This window comes from Neoarius graeffei, chromosome 1 (genome assembly GCF_027579695.1).
Source record: "Neoarius graeffei isolate fNeoGra1 chromosome 1, fNeoGra1.pri, whole genome shotgun sequence".
Lineage (NCBI taxonomy): Eukaryota > Metazoa > Chordata > Actinopteri > Siluriformes > Ariidae > Neoarius > Neoarius graeffei.
The window spans coordinates 59,582,477-59,599,955 of record NC_083569.1 but is presented as its reverse complement, the minus strand read 5'-3'; the positions used below and the strand labels follow the sequence as shown (position 1 = coordinate 59,599,955).

General features: G+C 38.7%; 1 protein-coding gene across 1 annotated transcript; it reads right to left on the bottom strand.

Annotated features, from left to right (window-relative positions):
* Positions 1-791: 791 nt before the first annotated feature.
* On the bottom strand, positions 792-4,317 carry serpine1 (serpin peptidase inhibitor, clade E (nexin, plasminogen activator inhibitor type 1), member 1). Its single transcript, XM_060924061.1, has 9 exons — positions 4,242-4,317; positions 3,129-3,370; positions 2,802-3,026; positions 2,378-2,572; positions 2,018-2,216; positions 1,828-1,928; positions 1,658-1,744; positions 1,482-1,565; positions 792-1,395 (listed from the first exon to the last, which is right to left on the bottom strand). Exons 2-9 carry the CDS (start codon positions 3,367-3,369, stop codon positions 1,349-1,351), a joined length of 1,179 nt encoding a protein of 392 aa, XP_060780044.1. The 5' UTR covers position 3,370; positions 4,242-4,317; the 3' UTR covers positions 792-1,348.
* Between the last annotated feature and the right edge of the window lie 13,162 nt (positions 4,318-17,479).

Below are 17,479 nucleotides of genomic sequence, written 5' to 3'. Positions count from 1 at the left end.
TGCCATTCTGTATGCAGGGCAGGTCGTATAGGCTATAGTTCTGTGTTTGTTTGTTGTTGTTTTTTTTGTGTGTGTTAGCCAGTAAGTCTGTCGCGGATGAGGTCTTGTTGCCATGACAAACTCGTAGGCTGATTTTGGTTTCCATGGTGATGGGACTCTGATGAGTTTACGTATGCGTCTGCAGAAAAAGTGATAACATTAAATTCATTTGCAAACTGAATTTTTAAAAAGGAGAATATACTAAAATGTCCAATTACTTAATATAGAGAGTGATCTATAAATCACTGTCTATCCCCACCCCTATTTAAATTAATTTCAAAACCCCTTGATTTTTAACTCTGATGTCCAAGGCCACATCTTATTGACTATATAGTGCACCATTTTGAATGTTTTGTCATTTTGTTTTGTTATATTGCACATAAAGAATGTTCTTCTCGAAATCCCACAATGTAATGCAGTTGGTCCAAATAATGTACCCTAGTAGAACCAGATTACTGGGTCAATTATTGGGACACCGGTTTGGACACACAAGCAGTTTTGTAGCACTGCAATATTGATTTGATGACCAAATTTAGCAATAGTCCCCATCCCATAATCTCTCTCTCTCTCTCTCTCTCTCTCTCTCTCGCATGAACACCAGGTGTCCTCAGTTGCAAATGAAACACACAAAAGGAGCAAAGAAGCATGCTGATTTTTTTTTTAAATAAAAATTAGGTTTGTTATAGTTTATTTTGTTCCATGTACAAATATGGCATCTTCACACAAATAAACGTGTTCACATAGAAATAAATATAATCTTTTAAAAAAATACAACTTTGCACTGAATATAATATGTAAATAAACATCATGAAATAAAAACATTCTTTAGCAAATTTCATACATCACCTTTTCCTTGCAGGGTAAAAAGTATTGTTTTATAATACTGCTTTTTTTATTAGAGGGATAATAAAAACTTTATAAATCTGTATTTTAAAAGTGCCCATAAAATCCTAGAATAGTAACATTTGCTGTTTTAACATACACAAGTGTATTCCTTCATTGACAAATATCTTTTACAATGTCTTCCACCACACATACACACTACACTATACAGTTCTTACAGATATATAACAGTTACCGACAGTTAGTGATGAGACCTAGTCAATCAAAGGACTTAAATTTAGGAAATTTTCTTCAAACTTATTGACCCATTTGTTTGGATATTTAACAGTACACTTTATAGTAGGGTCTCCAGGTTGCATTTAAGATTATTGCTTCTTTTTCTTGTTCCCAAACCTGCACTGGCTCAGTAGTAATTTGTTTGAAGACAGTTACAGTAATCTTTTTAGTCTTTGACCTTCTGGGATTGCTAATGAGCCTGAGGTTGGTTCACTTGACCTATGAATAGCACAGCATCTGTGAAATTAAACAGAGAATTCAGAATAAACAACATAAACCTGTTAACAAAATCCCATTCACAAAAACCTGACAACAAAACTGACCTGTTGGCTTGTGCTGTATGAGGAAGAGGAATGGACGGTTCAAAATATGCTCTGCTATGGCCATGCGGGAATAGATGATGACGCCTAAAAAAATAGACAAGAGTGATAAGTGTGACCTTTACCAGTCCTTATATTTAAAGAAGCAACATAACTATTTTTAGGTGGAAATTATATACCTCCAGCAGAGGATCCTTTGGTTCCCTCTTCATTCACCTCAAACTTTACTCTCTGTAAAACCTTAGATACATACAATGGCTCTTCAGCTGAGGGTGAAAGAGAAAATAAATGATTAATATCAAATAATAAATATAAGATATGCATGAAGAGTATATTTTTCTTTACTTACTAGTAATGCAGGAGAAATCAGCCTTAGTCTGACTGAAGATGTCGCCAAGGCCCAGTTTGTTCAGTGCTGACTTCAGATCAACTTCTGTGTCTACAGAAAACCTGGGCATAGCATTGACACAAACATCAGCTTTAGGCATACATAATATAAACCTGAAAGAGTAACATGTGGCGTAATGCATTAATTTTACCTGGGAATCACCAGCTCTCGGTTAACCTTCCTCAATTGCTCTCTCCATTCCTGGATTTTTTTGCTGCTCAGCTCTTTGGTTAGGGCAGAAAGTGGTACATCCCACTCAAATGATGATATGATGAGCATGCTCAGTGAGTCCCCAGCATATGGCACCTCAATAACATCATATTCAATACCTTCCTTTGTAACAAACTCACCTGGGTGGAGAGATATATGAAAGCAATATTTAAAACAATGTTGGCTGGATAATACTTAGAACTAACCAGTCCTCTGATTTATTTATTCACTTACTTACCCATCCCTCCATGTTAATTCATTCATTCATTTGTACATTCATCATTACATCCTATATACTCACCATAGTTGAACTTCTGTGTTGATCTCATCATTGACACTGACACTGCGGTGCCATTAGCAGTGTAGAAGGTCGCCTCTGTAGTCAGTCTGGGGTCAAAGCGGTTCTTCCAAAGCCCATGGAAATGGAGCGCATTCAACAGCAACAAACGTGTCTGCTCACTTAACACTCCAGATTGTAGGAAATTTGGGATCATTCCTAAACAAAAAAAGCAGAGTAGCAAGGAGAAATTCAAGACTTATACAGACTTGTATAGTTTTCATGAGAATGACACATTCATGCACATACCAACTATACTTTCACACATAAAATGCTTTAGCATGAGCCTGATACTTTTAAGAATATCACTTCCTAAGAGTTATTTGAAGGTACTTCAAATAAACACCGAATCTTGCTCCCAAATTTCACATTACACACAAAAACACACCTCCAGTGTTGTTTGACATCCAGGAGTTGATGACGTTCAGGGCGGTGTCAGGATAACTGAAGTCCACCTGGTGTGGCACACTCTGAAATGCCTTTGATAGGCTACGTTGGAAGACCTTCTCCAAGACTACCTTCCTGTCCACCATTATGGCACTTACCACTTCCACTCCTTCTTCACTGGCTAGGTCTCTCTGAAGAAGTCTCTGTTGACGTGATATTCTATGATCTATGCATGAAAGAAGTGTAGGAAGTTAGAGAAATGCATAAAACCATTTCCCTACTACATTCATAAATTGATCATCTTTTAGACTACTGTCTTGTTTCCTACCTTGCAGAGAGTAGCCCATGTGTTTTCTGAGACTCTGCAAAGTGGCACCGTAGGCTCCCAGCTGAGCCATCCCCAACACTGAGGCGATGCCATAGGGAGACAGAATGAGATTCTGATATGGATGGGATTGGGCAGCTTCTGAAAAAACGCGTAGTCCAAAATCCGACTGCTTCTCCTGAAAGTGGTTACCCAGAGCTGACACGCAAAAGGTGAAGATCATAAGTACACACAGTCTCTGCATCCTGTATTGAGAGAGATTGCACATATTATTTAGTTTTTAGCTAATTGCAGAACTAATTATAAATTCAAACAAAGAAATAAGGCCCATTGAAAGCTGACTATTGTGCTAACATTTAAATCCACAGAGCAATCTATATGATTAAGGAGAATGTTAGCATTTTATAACACTAATACAGATTATTTCAACATATTAAAACAAATGAAAAACCTAAAAGGAAAGCATAAGTGCATGCATATGTTTGAGACATGCATTCTCCACTGTGTTACAATACACCCACAGTTCAAATGCCAAGTTTTCATTTGGCTGCCTTGACTCACCTTTCTTTTTAATCAAAAGGTTCATTCATAACTGCCCTGAAATACACTGGGCCAGTTACATGAGCTGCTCTCTTAATGCTAAGAAAGTACTTTCCATCTCTAAGCATTGCAACTTTCCACAGTGGACATAAGTGACTTTACTATATATTGCTTTTTCATTAAACTCCATTTTAATTGTCGGTGGCATTGTGGTTTTGGTTCATTGAAGTGGTTGGTCACATAAGCTTGGTTATTAAGTCAAACCACCTTGTTTATTAGTTAAAGCTTTATTATATTACAGATTCAAATTCCAATAGTAAACATTAGAGTTTTAAATATTGCTATAACCACCAACATATACAAAAATATATGTAGGTAAAATCTAATTATTTGTTTGAGTTACCAAACAAGTCAACCTCACAATACTAAGTGTAAGCTGGTTCCCCTTTCCTACCATTCATTAAGTGACAGGCTAGCAAAATAAACATGGCAATACAAGTAGGCTGAGGCTTTTCTTTTTCAAATATGCAAAAATATACCAAATAAAATGTACTTCAGAACAAAACATTGCATTACCTGAAAGTAGGTCTTGAAGGCTCTTCCAACGATTTAACCTTGCAGACTGTGTTCTGGAGCTGCTTGTCAAGCACGAACTAAGTCTCCAGTATTTAAAAGACTCAGAACTCCACCCCTCCAGCCAACGGAAGTTGTGAAGTCATAACTGTCTGTCTTTCCAGTCTGCCCCCCCCAACACCCGGCTTTCACTTTAGCTCACATAGACATGAAACAATTTGAGAATGTAGATTAAAAAAAAAGAGTCATATGCATAAAACTAAAGTTTCACTGCAACCAAGAATTTGATGGCATAGCAAAGTCAGTGGATTTTTTGGTGTGCTTCCTAATTTAATCACTAAATAGTTTACTACATCCACTCCACTCAATATGTTAACCTACACACAGAACAATCATGTATTATCTTGATGACTGGTGAAAGCAGACATCCCTCAGACTGCAGACTTATAGTCAGATATAACTTGGAAAAAGACACAGATAAGATGGAAAACAGTTTTAAAAGTGTGTATTTTAATTAAACCAGCCTTTGACATTATCTATTCTTATATGTCATTAAGATGAGTGGTCCTACTGAAAGGAAATGCAATAGGTTTCTTGTTCAAATTCATCTCACTGGCTGGAACCTTCAGTGAAGGTGACACACTGTATTATTATAGTTTGTACTAGTGAGTAATCATTCCAGTGTGCACGCTCATGGAGAGCTTCATGAGAGGGCTGAGTTTGCTTAGATGACTGAGCATCTGGTGACACAATGATGAGAAAAACAGGAGAGATATAAAATGGAGAGACTGTGTTGTGTCACATTTTGAGCAGCATGTGTGCATAATAATTTGGCAGTGACTCACTATTCCTGTCTATACCTGGAGGTAAGGATTTTGAATAGAGGATTAAAAAAGACCTCTTGAAGTAGTTTAAAATAAAAGAAAATGCTTTTCCCCAAAGTATTACAACACAAAGTTAGTAATTAAATGTTTGAGTGTTACACTTTTATTAGAACTGCTTATGAGACAAGAAAGATTTTGAGGCAAAAGACACTCATGCCAAAACACACCAGCAATAAAATTAGCAGCACTCTAAAAGACTGATATCACACACTGACAAATTTCAGATGTCTCCATAAGCTTCATATCTCTATATCACATCCATTTCCTTTCCATGTAATTATTTAATTATTTTTAGTTTATGTATTTCCTAAATTAGCAATATTACATATCACAAATGGAAATATACACAAGAAGTTTGGACTCCAATGAGATCGCCCACCTAGTTCACATTACAGACAAAAATGGGAACTCACTTTGGCTGATGACTCATTGTAACCATATGGGCAAAAGACCAAGGGGATTTTGGAAAATCCATTAACATTAACAAGACACATTCTGGAGCAGACACAGAATCCTTTTATGCCATTTACAGTCATGACATCTCTTCAGTTTTATTAGCTCATTACAGTGTTTAAGGTCTATACTATACAGCATAAGTTTAACATAATTTTCTTCAGCAGTAACAATTTTGGTGTGTAGGAAAAAAAAGCAATTCTGAAAATACTCAGATTTCTTTCCAGTATTTACCCAAATTATACATGTTTGTCCAATAACTTTAAATTGCTGGAATATTAATACAGAGTATGATGTACTCCTGACATATGGTTGAATATACAAGGAATCAAGTATTTAAATGTTACCTTGGGCAATGCCATGTTCAGACACAACTAGACAACAAAATAATGTATCTGTTGACGAAGAGACAAAATCATAATTTTAGTATTACAAGGTTTCATCTCTCTTTGATTCTTAACCCAGATAGAACCTTGTAATTCTAAGGTCACAAAATGCTGTCAGCCATCAGGCTACCGTACAAACTATGAGTAACATCAATCAGATGAATGTAACAACAGAACATGGCCTCTATACAATATGAACCTCTTTTATAATATGAACGGAATTTCAGAAAGTATACACTCATAAACAGAAAAAATGAGTTTAAAGATGGGCTATGTGAACATTTAAAATGTGAATAAAAATGAACTAAAATATATGTTTCTGGAAATGTGTGTACTGCAAGCATAACTGTGTACACACAAGGTCCACTTATAGGCACCAAAATAGACTGATCAAAAGTAAACATAAGATCAAGTTTGAGTCAGAATATTTTTTGTGTCATCAGTGTTAAGTTCATAATTGTTACATTTTGATTTGGCACATGTTTTCCTGACAAGTTTACACTATTAATCTCTTTGACAAATAAATAAATATACTAAGCCAATGCGCCTTGCTTGATAAAAGATCAAGGAACACTCAGTGCAAGTATATCATAGGTACCATTGTCTTGTGTTACAACCCACACAGTTTAAATGTAGTTTAAAAGCTGTTTCTGTTTGCCTGCCTTGACTCAACTTTCTATTTCTCAGGCTTATTCACAGTTACTTTACAGTTTACAGTAAACGAGTGATATCAGGAGCTCACACAGATACCATTTTTGTTTGCTGTCACAATTTTGAAATGTTGATCCTATGTAACATAGTGGCTATCAGCTATCAGTTAAATTCTACTAAGCTACAGAATTAAATAGTGATAATATACACAAATACAACAGTATGTATAATATGAACCATTTATATCAGAAAAAAATATATGATATAGGGTAAGAAATGACAAGCAAAACCTTAAGTGTGAGGAAAGCTTAAGCACTGTGGGTGTGTGCCCAAGGCTATGAAAGAGAGCAGAAACTCCCTCTGTGTGCAAGGGACAACGTGCTCTCCATAAGACCTCTAACCCAAACATAACCAAAGATAAGATCTGTGTCAAGTGATGATGACTCTGTAATTCCACATTTAGTGAAGTGTACAAAGTTTAAAAAAGCTGAAACATGATACAAATGCTTTTTTTCCACAGAAATGGAAGTAACTGTACATTTACAATATACACAAATAGTACCCTGATTAACCATGGGGAAATGTTCATTAGAGCTACTGCATATCCAATCTCAAAAAAATGTGTACCACCACTGTAGCCCCAAACACACAATTTGATGCTTCTCATGTGTGACAAGCATCAAGACCTAATGCTAAGACCTAATGGTCTTTTAATATAAATTGAACCTATAGTAAAATCAGCAACTATTTACTTGAGGCTTTGGGCTGATACACTCAGCAACCAGTAACACAGAATTGCTCAGTAACTGTTCAGCTATTCCAAAGTTTCTTAATGCTTAATCAGATTTAAAGCATGCCGTTACTGTTAAAATATTCAGCACAGGATGTGACCAATGGTGCAAAAGAATGGAAAAAAGGAAGAAAACATCTCATGTATCTTCCTTTCAGGGATAAAAAAATGTTCTTTGAAAATATTATCTTAGATTTAAGATAGTGAGAGTGATTAAAAATATACAGAGTTCCTGAAAACAGACAAACAAGAATTTTATAGCACACATCAGTATGTGTTTCACATTTCCTTTGAAATGTGTTTAGTATGCAGTAGTTTTCAAGACTAAACAGCATCTGTTACTATGAAAATTGAGTGTTCTGACCATATCAGTTTTACAGGCCAAGCTTTCTAGCAAGGTAAACCTATCATGACAGGTTTATGCAAAACACATATGCAAAAGAAAACATTTCTGTTATCTCATACGAATGTAATGCTCAAACCATACAGAAGCCTATATTTATAATTCTCAGTCTTATAAAATTTGGAGGCCATGGTCTGAATGCTAACTTGGGTAAGATATTTCAGAGATGGTACATGGTACATCATCAAACTGTTTTTTTTTTTTATTTTCTTTTTAAATGTCTTTATTATTTATTTATTTATTTTTAAGGTTTAGAACATAATTTATTTAGGACATAATTTCTTCAAGATTTGAACACCATTTTTTTTTTTTTTTTATCTCTGTGAAGTGTAACAAGGCAAAAATTGTTTAATTTACTTTCATTTACTTCTTGTTTAACTGACTTTCATCTTGTGGCACATGACTGGTGTTGATCCCATCTCCTAATATGGTGGAAGAGTATTAGTTCAGCAACTGACAGTTATATGGGTGGCTGGATGTCCAAAAGGGTACAGATTGTATGAACTTGTTTTGTGGTTGAAGTGACTCAGGCAAGAGGTTGCACATACTGTAAAGTGAAGTCCATATCTCTCCCTCATCTACATGGACATGAACACACCAGACTGGAGACAGACAATTAGGAATGAGTAACACATTACACCTTTTTTCTGTACTGTGCTGAATGCAGTATTAGAGAACCTATAATTTATATATAATTTTTTTTTTACATATAAGATATTCAGATATCTTCCAGTTTATTATCACTGGAACTCATTCAACACATTCTTTCTGAGCCATGAAGTTGCATTTCAGAGGGAAAAAAAAGTCTTAACCCTAAAAATACTATTATTAGAGATATATTATGTGCCAACATAAATATTTATAGGTTTTATCTGCACTGTGATTCACAGACCTTTGAAATGAATTGGAGTGTGTGTGTGTGTGTGTGTGTGTGTGTGTGTGTGTGTGTGTGTTTCCCTGTAATCCCATTAAGGGTGTGTTCTCTTGATAGCTTCCAGAGCTCTGTAACACTGACCATGAAAAAGTGGTTGCCAAAATTTATGTAATTGAATGAATGTGAACTCATGATGGTGGATTTCCATCTGGATTATAATAATATAACAATGTAAGTTGTTTCTGATTAACCTGGTTATTCCTACTTTTACATGTGAATCTCATGTTTATTTGAATAAAGTACTTTGTTGTTTGAGTTGAACCAAGCAGAGAGAGAGAGAGATATAGAACAGTTATTGAACAGTTACTGAGCAATTCTGTGTTACTGGTTGCTGAGTGTATCAGCCCAAAGCCTCAAGTAAATAGTTGCTGATTTTACTATAGGTTCAATTTATATTAAAAGACCATTAGGTCTTAGCATTAGGTCTTGATGCTTGTCACACATGAGAAATATGCCTGGTTCTGCATATTTAATTTGGCAATCTTGGTCTTCAGTCAATTTTTAGTTATGGCTCCTCTTTGGCTGGAATGAAAAAATGCAGCCACACCAGCCCTTTCTGGATATGTTTGGGCACCTTTGTGTTTGTTATTACAACACTCAAGTAATTTTCCAATGGTCTGACTACACATTAGGTATTGGGTAGCATTAAACATATTCATTGGGTTAAAAAAGGACTTTACTACCATTTCCTCTAATCAAAGCACAGTCAGTTGCACACGTCATTCCTTGCCACTACGTGCCATTAATACGCATATGGATAGAAAAAATATACAGAAATATATCTCGTCAGTGCTATGTTGTTGTTTTTTGATGATGGTACTATTTTGGCTGAGCATTCCAGCACATTGAAAGAAATGTAAAAGAATTAGTCACTGAGTCAATAGTTTAAAAGACAATAGCTTCAAATTTAAGCTGATTTCCTTCACTTCACTCTCCTTGCTCTTGTTTCTTTCAAAACTAATGGCCTGGGAAATGAGCAAAGCCTTGGGGTACTTTCCTGGTGCACATGAGATGGTCTCTGTGCACAGACCCAGCAACTTCCAGACAGTTACATAACAGTCTTTGCTCTGTGTTGTCTCGACATGCACCTGGGAGACACACTGAGCCAAGGTACACACCCTGTTCAAAATTACAAAATACCTGTGGAAACATTTTACAATGTAAATCAGATCTAACAACACTAAAGCATTGTACTCCAATTTTAATCCATTTTACACTTTCTACTGAAGTGTTAGGCTATCTGTTTGTGTGTGTGTGTGTGTGTGTTCCTGACAATGGGCTAGCATTCTCAAAACACACCCATGTCACCTCCATGTCCTTGTATAATGGTTTGAGGTGCTTAAGTAAAAGATTAAATACTTCCGGAAAATAATTTAAAGGCATTTGACTTCCTGTCTGGCTGGGAAATTCATTTACTTTCTTTCATCAGCACTAAGTGGCAATATTAGATTTACAATATATATTGCATTGTCAATAGCATGTTTCTAGCACACACATGTCAAAGTATCTCACGTATTTGTGATGTTTACCAGAATGAAAAAAATCCCTATTATTTATGAGAGATATTTATAAAAGAGATATTTATGATATTTATAAGAGAGATATTTATAAGAGTTTACCACTGCAACAAGCAATTTTCCAGCACAATAAGAAAATAACACACAATTAAAGTTTGCTAAAAATAAATCACCTAAATGCTTCATTCCAACTGAAATGTTGTGGGATGAAATAGATGGACAAAAATAGAGTTGTTAAGGACAAAGTAGCAATCAAATATAAATTAGTGTACAAAATAGAACATACCATATAACAAACTGAATATGAGGAACAAACAAATTCTGGAATGCCAACATGATAAACAATTGCAAGTGTCCTAGGGATTGCAGTGTGTTTGTATTGAATGATGTAGTATATGACTGTCCACTAAACATCCATCTGTTGCACATTAGCTAAATGAACATAGTGTGCATTAAATGAACCAATTTTGTATAGACCAATGAGACATAATATATCTTAGACACTGCATAGACCTGCAGTCACTACTAGTCACTACAGATGCTAGTAAACATTTAGTTCAACCAGCTTCAAACAGACTTCACATACTTTTCCCCCAAAGACCTGAATTATGTATTATTTGTGTAATATCATAGAGATTTATGTTTGTTGTTTTTATTATTATGGAGATAATGATATCACATTTATGTGCTGTTCATTCAGAAATCCAGATCAAAATTTATCTCACATTGTGTACATACAGTACGTATACCCACAATACAATAAACAAGCACACTACGTTATTGGACATTCCACCAAATGGGTACCATTTGCTTGTTGTACCACTCCCAAATTAAACTTAATTTGTTATATATTTTCAACACTGATTATAATAACACACATATTTAACTATTCAAAATGTGTATTGGTCAACCTCAGGCTACATTACAAGTGTAGGTACAGTCATGTCCCATCTAAAGAACTAGAGATCCCATCAACCAACTTCCGTGATGACCTACATCACACCTGGGAGGGATCACCTACGTCACATCCTCCCTGAAGCTATAAGTGACTCAGTAAACTTCCGTCCTGCCTCTTTGGTGCTGTGAATCTCGCCGCGGACCGGCGCGTTCTACAGACATAAAGAGGCACTCTCTCCTTAGAAACCCAAGATAAAGACGTCTTTCTTGCAAGAAAAGGAATTCAGCGCGTTTTCATTTGCCACTGGCCATGGTAAAACTCCAAAACTGCGCGATCTAACTCAGATTGAGTTACAACTGTTTTTTATGTGTTCATTATAAGTAACGTTACAACTGCAGCCCTATTTTTGTCCTCTCAATTGTTGATAGATAGGCTTTTGCATGATCTTGCTATCCTTTCTAACCTTTAATTTCATTATTACACATATTTTGATCTCATCAAGATTTCAGTGGATTTGATAATGTTATAAGCTAGAATAATTAGCAATCAGCTAATCCTTTGTTCTACTCAGAAGCACGTGGTGACCCCTCCCCCACACTCTCACACACCCACACATATCAATGATGACCATTTGAATGTATTCTAAACTACTATTGCCCATTTTTATCATTGTTATAATAAATTCAATTAATTGTTAAACTGTGTCTGTGTTGCTTCTATATATTCTTTGAAGTCATCCAATCTCAAAGAATTCCAAGGTGCATATGAGTTATGTAATATGGTAAGTGATCCATTATTGCTGCATTGGTAGTGATCATAATAATTTGGAATATACCATAATTTAGCTGTTTGATAATTTATTATTAAGAACCAAAATTAAAGGTATTGTTTAATGAGACTGATTCAATGAGACTGATTTAATGAGATTGATTTAATGAGACTGATTTAATGATTTAATGAGACTGATTTAATGAGATTGATCACTTAGGACCAATTGCACCTACATATATTATTGTTGCCCATGTGAGGAGATTGGTTTGTTGACTTCTTGAATATTGTTGCAACAACAGATAAATTATCAGTTTGATTCAGCAGTTGCCAAGGTATATCCCCAGGTGTGTTAAACAGTTAACAGTAGCATGATAACCATATCACAAAATACTAATAACCTATTCATAACTTAGGATACGAGATAGCATTTCCAAACAAAACAAACTTTATCAATTGAGTAATTAATTACGTAGTTAATCTTAATTAATAATAATGAATTAATTAATTAACTCATTGATTAATTACCCAATATCCAACCTAAGCAAAATGGCATCCCCTTGTGTCTCAGAAGTTGAAGACAACACTCAAGACATGTCTCTCCTTGAGGTCATCGCAGACCTCATTCACTGCTCTGCCTCCGAAAAGGCAAACATTAGAAACACGAGTAAGGGTGAATGCCAAAACAACATAGATAACTCAATAAAACATATGAGAGATCCAAAAGGAACAATTATTAGTGTCCAAGAGGCACTAGGTAAGCTATTCCTTAGTGCTGTCAAAGTTAACGCGATCTCAATTTAACGCGATTAAAAAAAATAGTGCCGTTAACGCAAATTCTAATTTGACCCTGCGAGTCACCCGTAGTTCCTGTTGAGGCTTGTCGCGCGCTGCTTCAATAAGAGTACGTGTGAGTGATGGAGAAAGGCATAGACATATAAACATCCTCGCCGCCATATTGGATGGGGCAAAGTGGAGAATAAAGATACCTCATTCATGTGCTGCGTTTAACTGTACCAACAGGTTTACCGTCCAAACGAGATCACATGGGATTACCTTTCACAGGTGAGACTGGAAAAATACTTTTCAATACTGTTCCTTCAGTCTTCAGTTTCCCAGCTCATCTCCACCGGGTAGGTGTATAGTTATAAGCAGTGAGAATTAGATAATACAGTGCCACACTATGATGAACGTTTTTGAACGTATGATGAATGTTTTTATTTTTGTTATCTGTTTTTTTCTTCTTTTATGGCAAATACTTCTCTTCAAAAGAAACTAATGAAGAGTAAAATAAAACATTTTTTTTATTTTCACAGTGATATGCACTTTATTTTTCATCCCTTGGTTTTCTCATCTAATATGGAAGTTATGGATGTCAGTGGCTGTGACAAGACGTGTTATGCTCTGCAATAAAAAAAACAACACTGGTACAAAGCAAGCCCATTCACTTTTTTATGCTGATAAGAGAATTACAATGTTTTTTCATGTGACAAAAATATGCGATTAAATTGCGATTAATCGCGAGTTAACTATAACAGTCGCGACATTAATCGCGATTAAATATTTTAATCGCTTGACAGCACTACTATTCCTATCATACTTCCAAAATACTGATTCAGAAATCAGATACCTCCACGGAGAGGTTGAAAGGCTGACCACCAGCAATGCCGAGCTGGCATCCGATAATAATGATTTACATAGGGAGCGTGAGCTTTTGAAAAATTCCCTTGATGATTGCGCCGAGAGGCTAGAGAAAGCCGAAAAGGCTGCCAAGAGGGCTGCCGAGGAGCAGACCCCCCAAGAAGGGCGCGAGGGGCGTGAAAGACCCCCAACAATGTGCCAAAGCTCAGAGCAGGAAGAGGCGTCCGAACCGGACACCGTGGATTGCCTGGTCAAGGACCAGACATCCCGCCAAACTCCATCAACTCGCTAAATGACTCCATCATCGTTTAGCCAGGGTGGAGCCGTACTGTGCTCATCCCGAGCCCAGAACCATAGCACACCCAGGTCAGTGTGCTACAGTATCCCTGATCCATCTTCCGATGAATCAGGCTATGAATCTAGTGCGAAATGGGAGCAATACCAGAGTAGCTTAGATAGTGAGTACTCAGGAGAGCCAAGGAGGTCGCACAAGGACGTGCACCAAACCCTCCACTTACAGCAAATTGACCTACTTGCCAAAGATGTTGAGCAATTTGATCCTGAGAATAAAAGAACCAATGTAAATGATTATTTGCGAGAAACTGACCGATGCCTGATGGACCTACCGAAAGCCACAACGCGAGAGAAACTTAAACTGATCTGGAAGACCTCCAGTAGCAGCATTCGTGCCTTTTTAGAGACGCTACCCACAAACATTCATGATAGTTATTCGAAACTTCGCAATTACATACATGAGGGAAGAATATGCGCCGTAAACAGATGAAACCTCCGCAACATTGTGTGCCATACAAATTAAACAGAAACGGTCTGAGGCGCCTCGTGAATATTATAGACGGCTACGTACTGCCTATTTCCAGGGTAGTAGCGCACCAGGCTTGGAAGAAGATAGAGGTTTCAAATCCCTCTTCTTACATAACCTCCACCCAAGCGTGTGGACTCAAGTCACACTGGCGTGTCGACAAGGGTTCTACTCGATGAGGGAAATTAGGTAACTAACCCAAATGACCTGGGAGACCATTGTCAAAACCACAGACAGAAACAATGATGAACCCAGAGTCCTTAGTCTCCAGGATGCAGACAGGCCCCCGCTAGCCTTAGAAGGAGGTGAAGCTCCAAAAAGGGGACCCCCCCCGGAGAAATCCCGGTCCGAACTGCCCCTTGCCGAGCCATCACCAGGGTGAGTGGAAGAATCAGCAAGGTAAGGCCAGGAGAGACCGAGGGCGAGGCCACAGTGACCATGGCAACCGCCCATCACATGAAAAGGGTCATAGGGAACAAGGCGGTTGGCAGCAAGACCGTCATCCTCGCTCTGGCCAGAGATGGCAGGAGCGCTCCAACCGTAGCTCTAAACGTAGGGGTAGAGGTGACCGACACAGTGACTCAGACCAACCTGGTGAGTTCCGCTCAGAGCTGGACTCTTTTGGGGCTTTTCCACTACCAATGTGGCTGAGTTGGGCTGAGCCGTGCGGTGCTGAGTTGGGCTGAGTGGAGCTGAGTGGGGTTGTTGGGGTTGCATTTCGACTACAACCGCGCTGAACCGTGCTGGCTGGAAGTGGGTGGATACATTGGGTGGAGATAGCGAAAGTGGGTGGACATCACGTGATGTCATTAGGCGGCGCAAACAGTGACATCAGTGACCTTTTAAGTGGTAGTCTCACGACCCGGATAGTAAACAACAAACATGGAGGACATGGAGTCGTTAGTGTTGCTGGTCTTGGTGCTGTGGCTTGTTGTCACCGACAACGCCAACAGATACTGGCAAGAACATATAGATGAGGCGAGGCACATAAGGCTTCAGAAAGAGAGGGAACTTCTTCCTGGTTTACGGTGTTTACAGATGGTGGTTATTTAAAGATCCCAGCGTGCTCGCGGGGCGTGTGTGGGCATGTGAGGACACTCCTCCTCACAAATCAGTGCACAGGGGATTGTCTCCTCACGCCCCTAGCCCCACTGGGCTCGGTTGGGCTCACTTCAGCCTCACTCCAAAACTGTGCGAGTTTTGGGTGCTGAGTAAGGCTGAAGTGAGCTCAGTCGTGCTGCTCTGAGGTAGTCGAAACGCGAGCCATGTTGGGCTCAGAGCTGGACTCTTTTGGGGCTTTTCCACTACCAACGTGGCTGAGTTGGGCTGAGCGGTGCGGTGCTGAGTTGGGCTGAGTGGAGCTGAGTGGAGCTGTTGGGGTTGCATTTCGACTACAACCGCGCTGAACCGTGCTGGCTGGAAGTGGGTGGACACATTAGGTGGAGATAGCGAAAGTGGGTGGACATCACGTGATGTCATTAGGCGGCGCAAACAGTGACATCAGTTACCTTTTAAGTGGTAGTCTCACGACCCGGATAGTAAACAATAAACATGGAGGACATGGAGTTGTTAGTGTTGCTGGTCTTGGTGCTGTGGCTTGTTGTCACCGACAACGCCAACAGATACTGGCAAGAATGTATAGATGAGGCGAGGCACATAAGGCTTCAGAAAGAGAGGGAACTTCTTCCTGGTTTACGGTGTTTACAGATGGTGGTTATTTAAAGATCCCAGCGTGCTCGCGGGGCGTGTGTGGGCATGTGAGGACACTCCTCCTCACCAATCAGTGCACAGGGGATTGTCTCCTCACGCCCCTTGCCCCACTGGGCTCGGTTGGGCTCACTTCAGCCTCACTCCAAAACTGTGCGAGTTTTGGGTGCTGAGTAAGGCTGAAGTGAGCTCAGTCGTGCTGCTCTGAGGTAGTCGAAACGCGAGCCGTGTTGGGCTGAAGTGAGCTGAAGTGAGCTGAAAAAGGGTAGTGGAAAAGGCCCATATGAAAGCCCAGTTGGCTGAGATTAAAAGACAGAGGTCTTTTACAGAAGTCACAGAGGTCAGACCCCTCAACAGATAAATAGAAATGAGCGTAAAAGGACAAAAGGCCTACTACGATCGAAAAGCCTCCCATCACGAATATTAAATAGGCAACAAAATCCTATACTTTAACTTTACCAAGCTGGTAGGAGTCTCAAAAAAGTTCCTACCACACTGGTCGGGACCTTTCAATCGTGGAAAACTGTCCCCCGTCACGTATCGCATTAGGACATCCAGGCCTAATCAAACGCCCTCATATCGATTTCCATAGCAATCCAATCCAGCCTTTTGAACAGTCCTCACTCCAAAAGGGGCGGACGATAGCTAGGCCCATCCTGTCCACCTAGCTTGTACGCCTCACTCACCCATAAGCGTACACTAACATTCCCAGTCAGACTTACCAACCCAATAAAGTAATAACCCTTAACATGGTAGATAAAATACTAAAATCTGCTACTATTACTAATGTGTATTCATCACAAATACACCTGGCCTATAGTCTTGGCAGTGCTATCCCCATTTTTGTGAATCCACAAGACTTAGAGATAGGATTCATGCTAAATCTACCCATCATTGAGAAAAACAACATATATAGACTCAAGTCTGTCCTCAACGTGGGTTTCTGGAAACACGCATACAGACACCACCCATGGTAGCATTCCATGACGACAGCCCCTCTGTCTACTTTTTTCCCCAACCTAGAGATGTGCACCTCCACTAAAGATATCCACTGGGTCTGCCCAAGCAACCCATTCATTAGAGACACTACAGATCGCCTGTGTGGTTTGAGGGCAAAAGCGCCCGAACAAAAATGTGTAGGTCAAATGTCCGTAAAGGACGAGTATATGGAAACTAGAGTAGAGAGAGCTGGTAATCTGTGGGTTGTTAACACTCCAAAAACTGAAGTCTTGATGTCATACGACCAGCACGACACAGCCACCAGAATGAAAATCCCAAACCAAATGGTGTTCCTTAGTGTACCACAGGGAGCCACCATTCAAGTAGGTGATATCACCCTACACCATCTTAATACTGACAGGTACGATTCTGAGATTTAAATGATAGACG